This window comes from Uloborus diversus, chromosome 1 (genome assembly GCF_026930045.1).
Source record: "Uloborus diversus isolate 005 chromosome 1, Udiv.v.3.1, whole genome shotgun sequence".
NCBI classification, from domain to species: domain Eukaryota; kingdom Metazoa; phylum Arthropoda; class Arachnida; order Araneae; family Uloboridae; genus Uloborus; species Uloborus diversus.
This window is the reverse complement of record NC_072731.1, coordinates 82,905,845-82,920,089: the sequence shown is the minus strand read 5'-3', so window position 1 is coordinate 82,920,089 and position 14,245 is coordinate 82,905,845. Positions and strand designations below refer to the sequence as shown.

Sequence of the window (14,245 nt, the reverse complement as noted above, 5' to 3'; positions counted from 1 at the left end):
TCTGACTCCTGTTCCCGACAATTAATCGGACTCCGACTCCCCGACTTCGACTCTGACTTCGTAGCTTTGGCAAACATTTATACACGGAGGACAAATGACTGACTCCGATTCTTGGATATTCGACTCCGACTCTTTTATCCCAAAATGAGATTGACTCCGACTCCGACTCCGCTGCTGTGGTTTTAACTGTGAAATAATTATTGTTGATATGATTTGTTTTTATTTTCACGCTAAAGTTTTAATTTAGGTATTTAGTTTTCGGTGAATAAACTCGAAAAATATGCGCAGACGATTTTTTTTTTGACAATGAAAATTATTTCTTTAAGTTGACATTTTATTGTTTTTTTTTTATTTTGGTAAGTGCATTAATTCGTTAAAAAAATTATTTTTGGCAACAGGGGAAAAAGAAACGATTTTTTTTATATGATGTATTTATTTTAATGAAATTATTATTATTATTTTTTCGTTTTGAAAGCTGTTAAAAAAAATTTTTAATGGAAAGAAGTGTATTAGCTGCTTTGTTTAAAAGGTGCTGCTATTTTATTTGTTCGTTTTTTTCAAGAAAAGTAAGGAATATTTTATTCCTAGAAATCAGCTTAAAATATTTAAAAAAATACGTTTGAAAAAATTTGCGATTTTAGCTATTTTTGAGAATATTGATCAGGTACTAGAAAGTAGTATGAGTATACGGGAAAGTAGGCTCGTCTAGTTCTAGACGGAACTTCTTGTCATACAGTCCTTTCAAAAACGTCTAAATGGTACTTCACTGTGTATCCAAATTCAAAAGAGAATCAGACGGCTCAGTGCTGTATGCATCTGGCATGGCTATGAAATAAGTTTTCTACTCTTTGTTTTGCAAAAAATATGCAGGCAATATTATACTTAAAAACTTAAAGTTATTGTTTGGAACCTTATTTTGAAGTTGTTAATTGTGCTCTTTCTTCATTGTATTATTCTGTGCAATATTTTAAATGATATAAATCTTGTGATGTTGCTAAGTTTAACAAGGCAGTTTTTAAATATTTAGAAATTTCATTTTGCTACATTAACGTTGCACTACTTAACTTGAAATTATTTACTTTGCATCCCAATTTCTTACATTGTACAAAGGTATTCTAAATGGCAGGACAGCTTGCAGCTATAAACTCAGCTAATGTGTCATTTTAAGACAATTTAGCAATTATTTCTTATTTTGGGTAAATGTGCAATGGTTTAGGAATTTCTTCCATTTTGCAATAAAAAATACAGTAAAACTATTAAAATATGAGAGGGTTAGTTTAAAATAAAGAAATTGCATCTCTAAGTTGTCCTGAATGGCTGTAGTTTGTATGATCTTTGTTTGATGCACTGATATGGGTTTAAGTATGTCTTCCACATACATGTTCTTTTTACTATACATAGCTACTTTTGTTTCTTACTTAGTCTATTATGTTGAAATTACTGATTATTTGCATTTATATTTTTTATTTAGATTATCATGAAAATAATCAAAACGATTTTCCTTACAGTTGTTAGGGGAGCTATTATTAGATCGTCACAATTTTACCATTATGACAAGATACATTAGTTCTCCAGACAATTTAAAGCTTATGATGAATATGTTGAAAGAAAGAAGTCGTAACATACAATTCGAAGCATTTCATGTTTTTAAGGTATATTTTTTATATAACTTGTATTATATTTTTTGAAAAGTTTTCAGTTATAAGTTAAACAAATTAGAAATTGGAATGCATAAATAGTGAAATATTTTTGACTAGTATGTAATGGTTTCTAATGCATTTTTCAATTGATATGTGTTATGTCAGGCATGCGCAAGAGACAGCAGACCACAAAGACAAGAAATTGTAGGATTAGGGCCACAGGGGAGGGTCAAATCATTATATGCACACTGAACAGAGTTCGTATGGGTCATGGAAAATCCTGAAAAGGCATGAAAAAAAAATTAAGTTTCAGACCTGGAAAAGTCGTGCAAAATTAATATTTTTATTAAAAGTCATGGATATTTATTTAAAGTCATGGAAAAATGTCTTGGGCAGTAAAAAAAGTATCAATAGCTAAAAGAGGGCTAGAAATATTGAGTGGTTTAGTAATATTGCGTATAACTTGAACAATCTCAAAAACAAATCCGAGTTTTGGAATCCAATTTCATTTTCTTCAGTAATAGTCGCTCGCCTTTTTTTTTAAATGTGATTTTACTACTGGGGCATCACTAATTTTGAATTCATGATTATTTTCAGCCCTTTTTATATTTTATATTCTTTAGTAGCGGGCTTGCACGTTTTTGATGTTTCCACGCCCCCCTCAAACAAAAAAAAAATCAATATCACCCTATTAAGCACTCAAGTTCGTTTCAACTACTTGTAAAGAAAAAATCATTATTAAATTTATTAGAGTTTTTTGTTGAAGGCTTTAGAAAATGATACTCTTATAACAGTGATGCCCAACATACAACGCACAAAACTGATTGTTGTGGCTAAATTTACTGAAAAAATGTGGCTTTACTTTAATGAACGAATATATACTGTCAAGTTACATTGGTGATTGGATGCTCTATTGACACCAAAGGGCAATGATTTTATGAAGTGAATTTATTATTAGAAACTTAGTAATGACTCATTCAATTTTTTATCAATTCATTACTATTCTTCCCTATTTATTAAATATTTATTAGACATTTAAACAACAGTGTTTTGCATTCACTATATTTTTACTTTACTTGAATTAATATGATAAAGACAAATAAGAATAATTTATTAGTTTCTGCAGTGTACACTGATATTTTTTCAATCACTAGTAAGTGCTCAAATGAGGTAGTGGCACTCACATAAAAGTTTTTCTAATGCCCATTTCTGAAAGTTGGCAAGTTTTGCATTAAATAGTACTATTCTCTTTGTATAACAAGATCTTGGAATTTTTTTTATCCAAATTGAGTATTAACCCTGACTGAATTTTGTGATGTATTTGTGATTGCTGTAACTTTACTGAGGGGCGTGCCCAGAAATTTTGGGGCCCGTGACAAATGACTTTTCCAAGCACACCTCCATATTGTTTACTTCTACATGTCAGCCTACTTTTAAAAATATTGGGCCCCCTTCAGGCTCGGGCCTGGGACAGCAGGTGTCCCTTCTCCCCCCCCCCCTCCCTGCACGCCCCTGACTTAACAATATCTTAGCTAACTTCTGTTCTCATGCTGATATAATGTAAGAAAGTATGTCTAAGATTTGGCTCACAAATATGTCTAGTGAGATAGTTTAGATTACATCTTTTGAAACTTATTTTTTCATTTTGGTTTAAACAGTAGTAGCAAGATGCCAAAATGGAACAAAAATTTCCATCCTTTCATTCTAGTTTTAGACTTCAAATTAATGCATAAAATGTTAGTTTGCAAATGCACATAGTGCCAAACACAGTGGCACAATTAACTGTATTTAAAGAGGCTCATTTTTCTGCCAACAAGTATGTCAAAAGGTCTGTCCAGTATTTTTCTTACTGCCTATTTTTGTGAAATTCAATGTCGGCATTTGAAAGTTTTTACTAATATCCTATTTTGTGAAAATAATCAACATTCTAGCATTAGTGACAAAAACAAAAAAGTGAGCCGAATTTTAGTTGGAAAAGCAAATACAGACCTCAAAGAGTTCCTATTTTTCCTACTTTTTAGAGCTCTCTCCTTATTTTCCTATTTTTTCCTTTTTTTTCCTACTTTTTCTTTTTTTAGTATTGCACTTCTAATTGTGCATTGATTCTTATTTTTACCATGCCGCATCGATAATTTTCTACATGTTTCGATTTTGAAAAGTATCAGAAGCAAGCAGATCCCGAGCTTTTCATTGACTGACTACATTAATTTCTGGAAGAAACGCCACAGCGGTGGTGTTTGCATGTTTAAAAGTTAAATTTTCGTAAGTTACTTTTTGCCGTTGCGGCGTTTATGATCGACTTTTCTTTTTATCGCCCCGACTTCAGTCCTACTGTATTAATGACACTAAAAAAAAAGATACTGGCACATTCTGATGCAATCATATATTATTTACCCGTCAATTAGAAGCTTTAATTAAAGTAAACGGCCGACTGTTCAAAAAATGCGGGAAAAACCGAATTTCTTATTCGCCAATTTTTTGTATGATTACAAGTGAAATGGAGCTCTATTTAAACAGAAAGGCAATGTAAAACCTTAAAAGGAACATAAGGAAGCAAAAAATGAAAAACTTGTTCACTGTACATATTTTATTGATGTTAGTACAACCAGGGGCGGATCTAGAGAGGGACCATGGGGGCCATGACCCCTCCCAAAGCCTTGTGATTGTGGGATTTTTTTTAAGAAAAAAAAAGAAAAAAAATATTATGAGAAGATAACAAAATTTAACACATGTGTTATACTGAAAAAGAAGCATAGGCCTTCATTGGGAGATAAATTATGTCCCTACCCTCAAAACAAAACTTTTATTTCCAAAATTTTTCTCCATCTTTTACATCATTTCTGCAGGGTTCGTACGCCCTTGAAAAACCTTGAAAAGTGCTTGAAAAAAAAAAGTTCATTTTCAAGTGCTTGAAAACCTTGAAAAAGTTTTAAAACCTTGAAAAAGTTTCTTAGTGCTTAAATTCTCGCAAAAATCAACGAATTGTGCTTAGAAGTTTTAAAAAAGTATTTCACCAATGCAATTTTCTGAACATGTGTTCAGTATGCAACATCGCGAAAAATTGCTTCCGTGTTTGGGATTTCAATCCTTTTGCATCTTGTAAATATTTTGATGTTTTTTTACAACCGAAAGATATTTTGGCATATGGTACCTTAGATTAGTTTATTTTTGTTTGATTTCATTAATTAACAAAGAAATTAATTTGGAAACCATGACAACATTGAACGTACTCGGGTTTCGTGGAAAATTGCTTTTGTGTTTGAAATTTCAATCTTTTTGCATCCTGCAAATATTTAAATATTTTGGCTAATCAAATGTTAGTTTCGCATATGCTACCTTAGATTAGTATATTTTTTTGTTTCATTTTAATAAAAAACAAATAAATTTATTTCATGGGAAACATGCCACGTCGAACGAACTCAAACTTTGCGAAAAATTGCTTCTCGTGTTTGAAATTTCAATCTTTTTGCATCTTGCATATATATTCACTAGTGGGATGTTATTTTCATATTTGCTACCGTAGATTAGCATATTTTATGTTTAATTTCGGTAAAATATAAGTTTATTTTATGGGAAACATGACAACATTAAACTTAATTCGCGAAAATTTGCTTCCCTTGTTTGAGATTTCAATCCTTTTGCATTTTGTAAATATTTTTATATTTTTGGCAATTAGTTGTTATTTTGACACTGCTACATCAGATTAGCTTATTTTATTTTTTATTTTAATAACTAAAGAGTTAAAGAATTTATTACCTTGGTCTTGTTTAATTATTTGCTTATTTATTTTTGCAATTTTGAATGATTATCTTTACCTAATTTTTGTTCATAACAGATTTTTTTTTAAAAAATTTAAATTTCAGCAGTTGAGCACCTAACAAATTAACTTAAAGTTTGTATTTTAAATATAACGTTGATTTATATAATTTTATTTATAGGTACATCATTTTTTTATGTCTACTAAAATAAATAAGGTGTATAACAGGGGTGGTTGTGTTATGATTATTCACTTGAAATCCAGTAGTGTTCGTTTTTATGCTTTTACCTCCCTATATCTCCAATTTTCCCCTTTTCCTCAAATGTTCAAAATTACTACTTTATTGAGGTTGTGGGTACTTGGAGCTTACTGAAAGAGGCTTTAATCAGCAAAGGGGTAGATAGCTTAAGGAGGGTCATTCATCTTCATTTGGATCTAATAAATTGACCTGTACCAGCCTAGCTAGGCCCAGTGCCTGTTGCTGGTTATCAACAGGCACTGGGCATGGTATTTCTATGCAGAATATTTTGACTTAATAAACTATTTTATGAATTGTATGCATAGCAAAAGTTATTGTTGTACATATGTATATTCAAGTAATAGGGGTCTTAGTTTTAAAAATTATTCCCCCCCCCCCTCGCCCCATTTTGCTCTTTGAAACTTTCAGGTAATTTTTTATGAACTCACAAATCACAATTACACCTGAATATTATTGCCTTTCTAAATTTAAATTCTAATTTCAATAATTACCCATTTTTTCCCAAAATAAAACTATTTTTGTCATAATATATGTCAACTTCTTGTGAATCTTTTCAATTTCGAAATATGGCTCTATAAATGTGAACTTGCACATTTATTCTCTATTGCAAGTTAATCAATGAAAGCTGAATAGGCTCAAGTTTGCATTCAGAGTATTTATCACTGCTTAAGCTGCTTTTGTATATTTTGAGGTGTAGCGACTGGACTGTGGACTTCATAAACTTTTCTTACTTCCTAATTTTTAAATTTACTCGAGGACAGTTGAAATGCCTTATTGGCTGAACAGCTAATAAATACATACGAATAATTGATTTGCAAACCTAATATTTTTAGAACTTAATAGTGCAAACTGAAGTAACTTTCTGGGTAGTGTTTTTGTCCTAAACGCCCTTATGTTGTAATAAACCACTGTATAGATATTGGAAATAAATGTTGAAACCGGGGGGGGGGGGGGGGGAGTGACTTAAAAAACTCCTCTCTGGCAATGCCATTGAACTTGGGTATTTTAGTTTCTTCCCATAAAAGCTAAAAGCAGTTATGAAAGGTTTTTTTAATTTGCTGATTCTAGAAAATATACAAAACCTCTTACATAAAAAACCCTTAACATAAAAAACCTCTGACTGCTGCAAGCTTTGAAAAACCTCAAAATTAAACCTCTTGGTATCTGCTTCTCTTTATGACCAAACTTTTCAAACATTCTCAGAAAAACTTTCAACGCAGTAGATCTTTCATCAAAGCGTCTCTCGTTGTAGAAAAAGCAATTTTGTTTTCCTATACTTTTTTGTATTATTGCCTTATTTCCATGTGTTTGTAGTAAATGAAACCTGCATACAATATTTTTAGTACAAATTTATGATATTGCCTTGAAAACAAAATTTTTTACCTTGAAAAGTACTTGAAAAGTGCTTGAATTTTTTTCTGCCTAAAGGGTATGAACCCTGTTTCTTGATTCCAACTACAGACATTTGGACAATCTCTAAATACTGCTGTTCTCAGAGTATACCTATTGTTCACAAGACCAAAGAGAGCCTGAATTTTCGTTTTTATGGCTTGAATTTCGAAACTAGGGGGAGAACCCCCTTTTCCCATGCCCTTTCGCAAATGCCTTGATATGTAGCAAAAAATTGCATTTTAAGTCATTTATTTGGCAAAAATATCAACGGAAACTAGCTTATCCGGCCCTTATCAGTTAACTTGCTTAAAAGCAACTTACATGAAATTTTTTGGGACTTCAATTACAAATTATCCTTGATAGGACCCCCTTCCTCCCTAGTTTATATCGTGATGATAGCTTTAAAAGGAGGTTTTTGGAGGAGCTCACAAATTTTCCATCCCTTTCTAAAATATGTATAAAAATAGTTAAAAAGCGAATTTTTAGAGCCTTAAATGCAAAATGTTTCCAGGAAGGAAGGATTCTAAGCAATTTTACTCTTCCTTAAATGTAAGCAAACATTACCTAAAAGTGCATTTTTAGGATGGACAGCTGAAGAGCTAGAAGAACCTCTCTCCTCTTCTAACTTCTCAATGTATAATGACAGAATATTTTGGCTTTTAAGCTTTTATTTTCAAAAAGTATTTTGGGGCCAGCACCTGAAACCTGACCTTTCTCGGTACATCATCAAAAATAGACAAAATGCGTTTTTAATTTCCTAATTTTCAAAAATTACTCGGCAATTTAAATTTTGAAACATTCTCGAGGGAGATTCCTAAATCCACCCCCTCACCTAATGTCCCGATACCCCGAAAATTGAGTTTTTAAAACTTCATTTTAATAAAATTTCTGGGGAGTTCGGAGTTTGTTCAAAAATTTCGGATGGCCCGTCCCAAAACAATCGGCTGGATCCTCCACTGAGTACAACATAAAAGTGACAGATAACAGAAATTCGCAAAAACGAACCACTTCAAAAATAATCGCGGAAACTAACTTTTTTCGTACATAAATATGATTATTGTTCATTCTAAATTGTAAACTGATTATAAAATTTATAAAATTTCATTTTCTTTCCTTGCAAAGAGTATTTGCAAAAAAAAAAAAAAAAAAAGGCGGCAAAACCTGGATGGGTAAAACGTTCTCGATTTTTGGAGAAATATCGGAAATCAACTTAAATGCGATATTTTGTTTTTATTTAATTCACATTTTTAAAAGTTGGGGGATAGAGCCACAAACTAATATGTATTTTTTTCTTTTTAATGGGTATTTTCTACTCTGATATATCATCAATACCGAGGAGTTGCTCATCATTTTTATATGCTGTGTTTATGGCAATGTGACATTTCTGAGCATTTAACTTTTTTTTGACAGTCTCTTACTCTTTTTGGGGTGCGGCAATAATACCGATGCAGCGTATCTACTGTAAGTTATTGTACTTAGTGCGCCTGATCAAAGGGAGTGGGGGAGAAAGAGATATATGCAGGCATTTGATGCCAGGTGCTCCCCCCTCACTTTCAATTTTGTGAACAATTTCCGAATGATTATTTTTGTTGTATGGTGAGGATTGAGATAAACTACATGCCTTCCCTTTTATGCACAGAGAAACATTAGTAACTGATCTTTGTCTTTGATAAAATGTTATGTTTACCATGCATGGATGTTTCCCTTTTTTTTTCGTGACAAAAAATTTGGAACAAGAAGGAAGTAAAAATCATCAAACCATTAAAACAATATTCATTTTTATAGCTTGATTAAAATTAGAACTGTCCCGTCACTTTGATTCCCCCCTCCCCCCAGGGCCGGATTAAGCCAGCTCGGGACCCGTAGCAAATAATTCCAAGGGGCCCTCGTTTTCGAATGATATAGTAAACAATATAGCACTTCTTCATGGAGACGGGAGGTGTACTTATAACATGCATGAATACAGAAATGTAGATATAGTTTAAGAGCTTTACGAAGGTTATGATCCCCTTCTATTGCCCCTCGTTTTCCCGTTACTACACGTTTTTAACTTTTAATTCCAAAAACGCTTGCCTCCGGAAAAATTTCGATATTTCAATTCTAAAAACTCAATTCTAACGATTCCTAATCATACTAGGAAAAGAAGACTTTCGGAGGCCATTATTTGGAGAAACTGAAGTCAAAGAACGCGATTGCATCCTATCTTAGGTAAGATCAAAGGAAAAAAATTTGGGTTCACAGCGACTCTCCAGGCAGTTTTTTAAAATTGAAGTCTTAAATAGAACTGTAGATTACCCTCAATGATGTTGTAGAGAGAGGAAAGAGTGGTGTTCAAGGAGGTCCCATTGGAAAATTTTTGAATTTATTATCTGTTATTAATCCAAAAACACAATTTTAAGCAAAAATTCTTGAAATTATATACTCTGAAATGACATTTTTTTTTTAACGCTCTTTGGTGATTTTGGGGTGGAGTTCGCGAAAGCCATCCCCTGGAAATTTCTCGAAAGTAAAGTTGTAAAAACGTGTTAGACAGTAGGCCATCGTGGGTTACATTTCGATATGGGATGGGGTTCAGACACTCTTCGAGGCAACACGGAAAATTTTCGAAGTTTAAGTCTTAAAAGTACATGTTAGACCATTGTTAACAATGTTGGAGGGGGAGAGGTACACTCCCATTGAAATTTTTCGAAATTATAGTCCAAAATACGCATCTTTAGGCCACCTTATTCAACGACATTATAGGACGGGATCGGGCTCGGGATTACACCCATAGAAATTTTTCGAAACTGAAATTCCAGAAAGCAGTTTTAGCGGGTTTTCAATTATATTAAACAATTTTCTTCCTGAATTTTTCTGAATTTCAAGTTCGAATAAAAATGTTTTTGGCTGCAAAGAAAGGGGCTAGGTTCGGGGCATGGGTGGCAGCTTTTTAGTTCCCTCCCACTCAGAGGAAAAAATTAAAAACGATATTTATAAAGTCTTTCTTCTATACATAATTATTTTAGTTCGTCAAAAGATAATATTCTCTTAACAATTCATTTATTTCGCTCAGCATAAGTGTGACGTCTCAAAATCTTTTTCTTTCCTTCTATCATGATCTCTTAATTTTGCTCATTGTTGTTTACAGTGCCGGATCTACGGGCTCTTGTAACGGACGGCAAATTTTGAGGGTGATAAACTGACATGAAGTTAAGTAACCAAAAAAAAGTTTAGGATGACTAACAATTACCTTCTCAGGACTCCAATTTCGAAAGTTTTAAGATTAAAGCCACTTTTAAACAATTTCTGGGTGGTAACCTTTACCCCTCTCTTGTCTAACATCACCAAAGAGAGCCTTAAAATGTGGTTTTAGGATTTGTGCTTTAAGAATTTGCAACAAAAATTGCTTAAATTTGAGTTTTTAGAGCCTAAATTCCGAAAAATTCCGGAGAAAGCCCTTAAACCATCTCGATTTCAAAATTTTAAAAAATTTCCAAAGAAGAATACCCACCTACTTACTTAGCTTCTCAACATTTGGAGGAAAAGGCTCCAAAGTATCACTCTTTACCTAAATTTAGAACTAAAGATAGCCTGCGTCTTGAAGATTTCTGTTTCAAACATTTTGCGAAGCAAACTCGTATCTCCCCCCCCCCCCCCCCGATGTCTCCAGTGATAATCTAAAACCACGATTTGAAACTTGAAGTCAGAATTGTTTCTGGGGGAGTTCAGACCCTCATCCCTTTCTCTAATCTTCCCACATAGCTTGAAATTTTGTTTTCAGCTATACCATGAGTCAATCCCTTAAACCCTTTCCTCCCAAAGATAGCCTGAAATTAACTTCAGTTTTGAGCACAATTTCAGGAAAGAACCCCTTCTCCTCTCCTCAATTGTTATGAAACCACCAAAACTTTCTTTTTTTTAGGCTTGAATAGCTGAAAGTTTTAGGACCCTGACTCCCTTAAATTTCCTAAGATACCTTAAAATTGACTTCATTTTGGAAAAATAAAAGAAAATCCAGAGAAAACCCAATTCTCCGATCTCCAAGCTTTGCCTAAAATTGTAATTTTTAGGTCAGTTTTGAAACTTTTCTGACTCAACGGAGTTTTTTCTCCTTCCACTAAGAAAGATCAACTAAAATTCCGTTTTTAAAGACTTCAATTGGGAGAAATTTCTGGAAAGCAATCTATCAATAAAATAAGATTTTTAATTTACCTGAGCATTTAGAAAAGCTAAATCTAAATAAAAAGAGAAAGATAGAGAAATTTAAACGGGTTAAAGTACGGAAAGTATTTTTTTTTTCTGGAATTTTTTCTCATGGCGCGGGGCCCGTAGCATTTGCTCCTTCTGCTCTATGGCTAATCCGGTCCTGCCTCCCCCGGAGGTAACTAGTGAAGGATGTATACTGAATGCAAATTTTATCTGAAAACAACAAAAAGTGCACAAACTTGTATAGCTAAGCATTAATTTTCCAAAGCCAGGGAGGGGAGAAATTGACTCTCATAAATGACGTGCCTGAAACAAAAATGTATGTTGAATGCTAAAAATACATAACATAGTACAAACCTTTTAGTTGACTTATTTCGTTATTTCTTTAGTTTATTATTTTATTATAAATTTTATGTCCCACATTTAAAAACACATTTATTTTAGTTCTGCATTTTCAGTCGTTTTCCTTTTTTTTTTTTTTTTTAAATTCAAACATCTCTATTTATGCAAGAATGCATGATTATTTTTAACTAAAACTGATTCAATATTTGCTTTGCTTTTTGTATCATAGTTTATGATAACAAAAGCTGAAAGTGTTAGTATTTTTAAATCATAAATGGATGCTCTCGAAGAAATGTTTTCGTTTTTGACAAAGCAAATCTTTAACAAAAATGGTTTTATTGCACCAAAATAAGAGTTTTATTATTATTATTGTTTTTTTGCGATCGCTATATTGCATTTTATTCTTTTACACTTAAAAATTTTATTACTGTATTGGTGAAAGGTGTTTCTTTGTTTAGATTTTATTTTCAAATTTTTGCAATTAATATCTTTGTTTTCACCAGTTTATTTTTTATACTAATGATTGTCAGTAGTCTTGACGTGTGTGTAGTCCTATCTATCTCTTCCTATTTTTTCCTACTTTTTTAAGTGATTTTTTTCCTATTTTTCCTACTTTTTTAATTTTTGATTCTTTATTTCCTACTTTTCCCCCTCAAAAAACCACTTCGGGATCTGCAAATATCTTAAGTATGTTCTTAGTTACATTGATAAGTTAAAAGAAAAAAAAAAAACTTATAAATGGAAAGGAAAAAAAGAAAACCTCAGCAAAGGAACAAAGAAATATTCTCTAGCAGAAAATTTCACTGGCAAATTTCAAACACAGCAATAGGTCTCAATTTCAAACTTGAATTTAAAAAAATCCCCTTGAAGAACTTGTCAGGAGCCATTTCAAGTGGCTTATGGCCACTAGACTAGAAAAACTTGGTGGCTACCAGTTTTACCGAGTTTAAAAAACAACGCTCTAGTACGAGAAGGGGGGATTTAAATTTGTATATTTTATTTAAAATTCTGGATGGGAACTAACAAATATTATGGAAGTGATGCTAAGGGAATGCTAACAAGAAATATAAATTATATTAATCATGGAAATATACGAGGCGTTGGGTGCCCAGAACTTCCAAGGCAATAAGAGCTCTGAAGCAACACCAACTATAGCTGCCTCTAGAAATCAGTTAACATTTACACATCTCAATACTTCAAAAAAATAAAATGTTTGTAATATTAAATACTAGCTGCGTTGCCTGGCTTTGCCCAGACTACTTTGAAAATAAAAATTGTCAAGTGACGTATATTCAACAATCAGGCTTAAATAAATAAATAAAAAAAAAAAACATCATGCAAAATTTTCCTTCCAAACAATGATGACAGATACAGTAGACCCTTGTTTTATGTGAGGCTTACGTTCCACGGAAGTGCTGCGTAAATCGAAACCGCAGGAATTGAGACCTAACAGTAGTGTTAAAATAGGGGTTAGGTTCTGTAGATAAAAAAATAATTCATTCTAGTGATGACTAATTGTACCATCAGTTTAATGTGTATTTATATTGATTTTTATGCACAACATGCATGAAGAAAATATAAATTTTTTTTTTGTTCTGTTTATAAAGAAGAGCTGTCTGTGATAATCTTTTGGCAGTCATTAATAATTTTTCTCTGTAATTCCTTGCATAGTATTAACACATCCATGATCACTTGCATCATTTCCATGATAGAATCTTCCTTCACTAACAAATCAGAAAGATCATTTATATTATCTAGGAATGGCTCAAAAGTTTCAATGAATGTTTTTGGTTGTGTGTCACCAATGTTGGTATCCTCAAAGGTTTTGTCCTTCTTTGTCACTCCTAAAAGCTCTTCTTCCAGCGAGTTCTAAACTGTGTGAGTTTAATAACTTTACTTCTGGAAAGAGCTTTAGAACCAGTGGCATAAAATGTCTCCAATGGCCCAAGCCCGGTTATTAGCATGCCAAAATGCAGTTTATTAGATGTAATCTGCAATATTTAGGAGTTTGGATTTTGAAAGAGCAGAAAATATCTGTTTGCATTGCCGCATCCATGTAAAACCAAGACTCATCAGCGTAAAATAAAATATAGGTGTCAAATTGTAAACCGCATAAAATAAATCTGCGTAAAACGAGGGTCTACTGTATTAAAATACTTTTAAGAAATTAAATCGAAAAATGGATCTAAAAAGGGTAAGCATGGAAAAACAAAATAAATTTAAGGAATCAAAATGTGAAAAAAAATGGTTAACAATTTAAATGGACATGAAATTTTTTGAACTTGATTAGGATTGTAACTTTTTTTCCTTTCGAGATAAAAGCTCAGTTTTTCGACCATAAGTCGAGATAGATCTGGAGTAAAAAAAGTCGCTTTTTCCAATGATGTCAAAAAGAAATCTGTGGGACAATTCCTTCACTTTTTATTAATACAGTAAAACCCTTCCTAACGGGCACCCCTCACAGGTGGACACCACTCTTAGATGGACAATTTTTAATTACCTAGTTCCAATCCAAATAACATTATTAAACCCCTGTCTTGCGGACACCTCTCTATTGTGGACAAAAAAATTTGTCCCTTTAGTGTCCGCATTTGAGGGATTTCTCTGAATATTTATTGATGAAAGTAATGCCTAAATTTCAGCTAAGCCTAAAAAAATTCCAGCTAAAAA

At 32.5% G+C, this 14,245-nt stretch overlaps 1 protein-coding gene across 1 annotated transcript in view; it reads left to right on the top strand.

Moving 5' to 3' along the window:
- The window catches only part of LOC129230715 (protein Mo25-like), a 128,877-nt gene that overhangs the window by 108,741 nt on the left and 5,891 nt on the right, over positions 1–14,245 (top strand). Inside the window, exon 7 of the mRNA XM_054865138.1 lies at positions 1,509–1,652. Within this exon, the coding sequence (XP_054721113.1) occupies positions 1,509–1,652 (144 nt within the window). The remainder of the gene's footprint in view (positions 1–1,508; positions 1,653–14,245) is intronic.